At 41.0% G+C, this 7,415-nt stretch overlaps 1 protein-coding gene across 2 annotated transcripts in view; it reads right to left on the bottom strand.

Moving 5' to 3' along the window:
• The window catches only part of nmd3 (NMD3 ribosome export adaptor), a 65,220-nt gene extending 60,498 nt beyond the window's left edge, over positions 1-4,722 (bottom strand). Inside the window, exons 1-2 of one of the 2 annotated variants that reach the window (XM_043702132.1) lie at positions 4,521-4,722; positions 3,934-4,006 (exon numbers count right to left, since the gene is read on the bottom strand). In XM_043702132.1, coding sequence (XP_043558067.1) covers positions 3,934-3,977 — 44 coding nt within the window. In that variant the 5' untranslated portion in view covers positions 3,978-4,006; positions 4,521-4,722. The remainder of the gene's footprint in view (positions 1-3,933; positions 4,007-4,520) is intronic. The other variant, XM_043702131.1, reaches the window with a different exon arrangement.
• Between the last annotated feature and the right edge of the window lie 2,693 nt (positions 4,723-7,415).

Here is a 7,415-nt window from a genome sequence, read left to right as displayed (position 1 = left end):
CCTAAGGGGCAACTTTTTCACGCAGAGGGTGGTACGTGTATGGAATGAGCTGCCAGAGGATGTGGTGGAGGCTGGTACAATTGCAACATTTAAGAGGCATTTGGATGGGTATATGAATAGGAAGGATTTGGAGGGATATGGGCCAGGTGCTGGCAGGTGGGACTAGATTGGGTTGGATAACTGGTTGGTATGGACGGAAGGGTCTGTTTCCATGCTGTACATCTCTATGACTCTATGCAGAGGGAGGGCCGAGGATCCATTTGCCATGGTCCAGACTGGCACCAATCTTGTTGTTTGGACCAGAAAAGATATTCTGCTCAGGGAGTATGTGTAACTAGGGAACTAATTTAAATGCAGAACCTCAAAAAAGGCAATAATTTCTAAATTATTACCAAGCCATGAATAAATTGACATAGGACACAGGAGGTTAGAAGGATGAAGTGTCAAATATGGGTACAGGAGAAATAGGTCTTGGAACACTGGCCATAGTATTGGGAAATGATGATGCTGTATTTTTTGGTTACCTACACCAGAACTATGCTGGGACCTAATTCTGGCAAACTAACTGGGATGATAGATCTTTAAATAGTAGGGGAGGCAGCAATCATGTCAGAGGAAATATAGTAGGGGCAATCAGCAGGTTTGGTTGTGCGTGTTTTAAGCTGCTGGTGTCTAATGTGTGATATGTTTCTGTACAAAATAACAACATTGACCTAATAATAATTCCTGATGTTTCAGTTGGCCAATCAATTACTTTTGTTTGATGTGAATTTCAAAGATTATCCTTCTGGAATGGGGTGTTATGGAAATTGCATGTAAGTAGCCAGAAACTTAAAGCTTCCCTAAGTTTGGCAAAACTCATTAAGGATCTTCTTGGAAATTAACATTGTCTTGTTAAACTTCTGAAGTGTCACAAAGTAATGTAGCTTGTAGGAAGGTTAATAAAGTAAAACGTACAGGAACAAGCCTATAATCATGGTTAATGGCCAGAATTATGATTCAGAGATATTCTGATAAACGTGGAGATTTTTAAATCGGATATAGTTTGCAAATTTAGAATGATTTTTATTACATTTGATCGTGTAAAATAGAACATTTGAAATGATGATTAATTTTGAGCTTGACTGATCCGCAGCTAGAAAGCTTGCAAAGTTTGAAGATTGGAGAATTTCATTCCTAATATAATTCCATAAATTAAAAGTTAAGTTTTAATTAGAGCAGTGCTAATTTGCACTTGAAAATGGAAAGGTCTAATTTTGATAAGGTAGATGTAATGAGACAAGAGCAACAGTCCTTGACGTCTAGACCATATTTGGCCAACATATGGCTTCAAGGAGCCCTAGTAAAACTGCAGCCAATGGAAAAAAAATCTCTGTACTGATTGGTGTCAAACCTATCATCAAGGAATATGGTTGTGGTTGTTGGAGGTCAGCTCCAGGACACCTCTGCAGGAGCTCCTCATGATGGTGTCAATGCCCAACCAAACACAGAATTGCTTGAATCCACAAGATTAGCAGATACATGGGAACATCAGGACTCATGAAATTCCTAGTCTCATGAATGAGATAGGATGGTAACTAATGGAATGTGTAAAATTGTATGAAGTCACCGAGTAAAAAATACTTTGCTTGAAGACAACATGTTGCTGCAATGGATTTTCAAACAAAAATGTCACCTGTGTTGTCAGTACAGAGATTAGGAACTGAGACATTCAGGTGTCACTGCATGAGAAGGTCCCATTCATAATCACAGATTCGTAGAGAGGTCTAAATCAACCACACTGATCAGATATCCTAAATGAAACCTAGTCCCATTTGCCAGCATTTGATCCATATCCAAATTTGGTCTCTTTATTCGGCAATACTCCCCAGGACCTTACCATTAAGTGCTTATGTCCTGCCCTGATTTGCTCTATCAAGATGTAGCACCTCACATATCGAGGTTAAACTCCATCTTCTCAGACCATCTGATTGTGCTGCCACAGTTCCCCAAGGCTACCCTCTTCACTACCCACTACACCATAATTTTAGTGTGATCTACAAATTTACTAACCACACCTTTGTTCACATCCAAATCATCTTTATCAATTACACAAATTAGTGTACCCTGATCCTTGCAGCACACCACTGGTCACAGGTCTCCAGTCCAGAAAGCAACCCTCCACCACCACCATCCTGTCTCCTACCTTGGAAGAAATTTTATATCCATGTGGCTAATTTTTCCTGTTTTCCATGTGATCTAATCTTGCTAACCAACATGTCATGTGGAACCTTGGACTTGATTTCCCAAGCACAAAGTTATGTTGACTATCCCTAATCAGTCCTAGTCAAGGTATAAAATTCTTCATGAAGGAGAATTATACATTTAATGGTAAGGTCCTAGGGAGTGTTGCTGAACAAAGAGACCTTGAAGTGCAGGTTCATAGCTTCTTGATAATGGAGTCGCAGGTAGATAGGATAGTGAAGAAGGTGTTTGGTATGCTTTCCTTTATTGGCCACTGTTGGAATATTGCGTGCAATTCTGGTCTCCTTCCTAATAGAAAGATGTTGTGAAACTTCAAATGGTTCAGAAAAGATTTACAAGGATGTTTCCAGGGTTGGAGGATTTGAGCTACAGGAAGAGGCTGAACAGGCTGGGGCTGTTTTCCCTGGAGCGTCAGAGGCTGAGGGGTGACCTTATAGAGTTTTACAAAATTATGAGGGGCATGGATAGGATAAATAGACAAAGTCTTTTTCCTGGGGTCGGGGAGTCCAGAACTAGAGGGCACGGTTTTAGGGTGAGAGGGGAAAGATATAAAAGGGGCCTAAGGGGCAACCTTTTCACGCAGAGGGTAGTACGTTTATGGAATGAGCTGCAAGAGGAAGTGGTGGAGGCTAGTAAAAGGCATTTGGATGGGTATATGAATAGGAAGGGTTGGGAGGGATATGGGCCATGTGCTGGCAGGTGGGAGTAGATCGGGTTGGAATGTCTGGTTGGCATGGATGGATTGGACCGAAGGGTCTGCTTCCATGCTGTACATCTCTATGACTATGACAATCCACCCACTGCCACTTGATATTATCAATGGCATATGTTCAACGGCAATATCATCACTGACACCCCACTATCAACATCCTTATAAATATAGTGCCTAAAACAGAGTAACTCACCTTCTGACTCATGAAGCCTGTCCATCATCTACAATATACAAGTCAGGAGTGTGATGGAATACTCCTCATTTGCGTGGATGATTGCAGCTCCAATTACAATCAAGAAGCTTAACACTATTCAAGGACAAAGCAGCAAACTTGCTAAGTGCCATACCTACAAACACCCATCCCCTCCATCACCAAATCTCAGCAACAGCAGTGTGTACAATCTACAAGATGTACTGCAGAAATTCACCAAAGATCCTTCGACAGCACCTTCCAAATCCATTTCGATTTAGAATGACAATGACAGCAGATACATGGGAACACCCCCACTTGTCTCCAAGCCACCGGAAAGTCTGACTTCAAAGTATACAGAAGAACCTGGGTTCCAAACAACATGGGTGGGTAGTATTTTGTTCTGATAATCAAATGTCAGATAATCAAATGCCGAATATTGGGACTTGTGGTCTTGTTCTCTATAAACCAAAATTGGGATAATCGAATGCCGGATAATTGAGGTTCCTCTGTATCACTATTCCTAGAGTGTCGCTGGGTCAATATCCTGGCATTGCTTCCCACTGACATTGTGGGTCTACAAACACATGGTCTGTAGCAGTTCAAGAAGGCAACTCACCACTATTTTTTCCTCCAAGTCAGCTAGGAACGCTAGTCCAGCAATCAATGCACATGTCCCATGAGTCAATACAAAAATGCATTTTCAACAATTGGTTTTAGGATTTTAGAGCCTGATTATTTAAGATCACATTTTGATAGCATCAAGCAAGTACTGTAATCTACTTACATCTGTCCCTGGGTGCTTGCAGTAGGTTCTGTCATGTATTCCATGTTGGTGATGTTGGCCAACACACATGCAGCTGTGAGAGAAGGTGAAGCAACTGTCAGTATGTTAACTGCTTGGTTGTTTGATTAGGTGTTCAAACCCTTTACCAAAATGCCTAACCTCCAAAAAGTTTTTTAAAAACACATCACGTGACACCATGTTATTGTCCAACAGGTTTATTTGGAAGTACAAGCTTTCTTTTATCTTTTAGAATGGGCTGCAGATTTTGGTTCATTAATATGTAAATCTCAGAATTTCTTTAGTCACATCTTCGAAATAAGGCTTTATTTACAGAAAAAGGTGACATCTGAGCTCAGACAATGCATTAAAGGTATGAGACTGGAGTCTGTACTTATTCAAATCTTGAGTCAGGCTGGGGTTCTACTTCCAAAGTAGGAGTTTATAAAATGTCACATGGAGTATAAAAAAATATAATCCACCACGCCGCCGTCTCTCCCGCCCCCCCTCCCCTCTGCCCCGTCTCCCTCGGAACCCCTTGTCTTTGCCCCTAAGATCCAGAGTCAATGTTCCCCATTGGCCCACCGCACCTGAACAGCACTCACTGAACAGTTCAATCTCCCGGGTCCAAGCCGCGGACACACTCCGGCTCGATCCCCCGGTTTCTCCGAGCAACGGTACCACGTGCAGCCCGGAAGAACTGGCAGAACGTTTCCGGTTCCGGTTAGCGGTTGGGAGTCCTTTGGGTGGGTACAGTGACGTTGAGCATTTTTCTTCATCGGGGACGTTACACGAGTGATTTATTCACATTGAATGAGTATCTAAAGCTATCTGTTTATAAAATCGAAAGGAACTTGTTGTCTTTGCTGAGGCAAATTAATTAATTTTAATTGTAGGCTATCTGGAAACCTGAGCAACATGTTTACAAATTCAAAAGCAAAATTGTGTTGATACTGGAAATCAGAAATAATAGCATAAAAAAACTGAGCAGGACAACTCCTCTGGAGATCAAACTGAGTTAATGTTTCAGATTGATGACTTTACAGTTTCCAAGGTGTACGAAGTCAAAATATGATTCGGAGATGCCGGTGTTGGACTGGGGTGTACAAAGTTAAAAATCACACAACACCAGGTTATAGTCCAACAGGTTTAATTGGAAGCTAGTGTGCTTCCAATTAAACATGTTGGACTATAACCTGGTGTTGTGTGATTTTTAACGAAGTCAAAACAAACAGGGCCAGGAGTTTCAACGCTTGCTTGATTGCATGAAAAGACTTCAATGTGATGTTCCATAATTAATTTGCAGGAACACGAGCAAAAGCTGTATTGCCATCAGAACTCAAGATTGCGTTTGTATTCAATGCACCAGCTTCCACTGTGCCACCCAGGACATGTGCTATTAGTCGTATAGACGAAACATTGAAACATAGGCAAGCATACTAAGTAGGCATATCCTGGACTTGTCAGAGTCAGGTTTTGACAAGTATTGGAGAAGATTCACCAGGTTACCGTTAATTAAATGTGATGTTTATTTGTTTTACCAATAGTGAGATTTAAGAAGTGAGATTTTCCAGATCAAGCTTTTGAAAATTGAATGTGCCAAGTACAGTCCTGATAGATAAATTGTGCACACTGTTTGGTATTTGCTTGAATAATGAACCACCCTTTTATCATTTTCGAATTCATGTTTTAAGAGCATTGGGAATTCACATTAGCCTTTCATTTAGTTGCATAATTTCCATAGAAAAACAACAACATTTGAGAAAGGTCACACATTTCAAAACTGTAGTTTTGATCATACCAATAATGTAGGACATTGATAGATTTGCAGGCAATTAAATTACCTCACAGTTGTGACACCAAGATGGTGCAGGGGCCATAGATCATAACTGGTCAAAACAGATCTGATGCTTCCTAGATTCACTCCTTGGCCCATATTCAGTTGGGGAATGTTTACCAAGACGACACTGGGAACATTAAAATTAGCTTCACCCGCCTAGGTTAGAATGGGAATAAAATCAGTATGGGTTTCTAAACCTGATTATAATTTAATGATCCCTGCTGAACATTTTCAATGGATGATGGGAAAACTATGCATAACTGTGAGGCTCCCTCTCCACTGTTCAACAGCTTGCTGCTCTATGATATAAAGGCTCACACATCATCGCTGAGATATTGGAAGGCCTGTGATGAAGTCTATTCCGACAAAGATTTCTTTGAAGTTTTGATGGCCTGGTGAGGGCCAAAATCAAACTGCTCTTCTGCTCAATAATATAGAAAATAAGAGAAGCAGTGGGTCACTGGGCCCATCAAACACGCTCTGCTGTTTTCCACAATTATGGATTCCATCTCCATGCCATACTCTTGCTCTCCTCCCATACCGCTTGATATCTTTAGCTTTTAGAACCCTACCAATTTATTTCTTAAATGTATTCAGTGATGTTCCATCTACAGCCTTCTGTAGTAGAGAATTCCATAGGTTTACACCCTCTGATTAAAGATATTTCTCCTTATCTCAGTCTGAAATGGCCTTCCGCATATCCTGATGCCATGCATTCTTGCTGTGGACACCCAGGTGGGGGAAACATCAGCCCTGTATCCAATCTGTCCAGAATTTTATATATTTCAATGAGACCCCCTCATTTTCTATATCCAATGAACACATCTCCAGTTCATCCATTTTCATTTCATTTGACAAACCTTCCATCCCAGGAATCAATCTCGTGAACCTTTGCTCCACTTCCCCTGTGGCAAATGTCTCTTTTTGTAGGTAATGAGACCAAAAATGCAATCAATACTTCAGATATGACCTTACCAATTGTTGTGTATTGCTGCAGCAACACTCCCTTGCTTCTCCATTCAAATCCTCTCATAATCAAGGCCAACATACTATTTGCCTTCCTAACAACTTACTGCAAGGATATCCAAGACCTTTTGTACATCAGTCTTTCCCAATCTTTCATCATTTAAACCATTCTGTTTTTCCTAATGAAGTGGACATTCCTCCACATAATACTGCAAATGACATGTATTTGCCCATGCATTCAACTTGTCTAAATGACCCTGAAGACTTATTACATCTTCCTTACCACTCACAATCACGCCTAGTTTTGTGTCATCAGCAAACTTGGAAATATTGTTTTGATTCCCTTATCCAAATTGTCAACATTGTGAACAGATTGAGCCCAAATATTGATGCCCACATGTGGTGAAAGGGTTAAAATTGTGTCCCAATACATGTGTGAATCTAACCGGAATGGAGGTGTTGCTTAGTCCCGTGTGAATCTTATTACACACCTCCCCGTGTGAATCTTCTTATCTGTATGTAACCAGAATGGAATGTGTTTTTTAGCCTTGCTCTGCTGTTCACATGAATGTTTATATCTGGAAAAGAGTATATCAGCTGGAAAAGTCTCCAGTTCGGTGAGCCTGCTCCGGGGTTACGTTTAACCGCCGAGCGTGGGTTGTTGGCAACCGCTCTACGA

The sequence above is a fragment of the Chiloscyllium plagiosum genome, chromosome 13 (genome assembly GCF_004010195.1).
Source record: "Chiloscyllium plagiosum isolate BGI_BamShark_2017 chromosome 13, ASM401019v2, whole genome shotgun sequence".
Classification (NCBI taxonomy): Eukaryota; Metazoa; Chordata; class Chondrichthyes; order Orectolobiformes; family Hemiscylliidae; genus Chiloscyllium; species Chiloscyllium plagiosum.
This window is presented reverse-complemented; position numbering and strand designations above follow the sequence as displayed.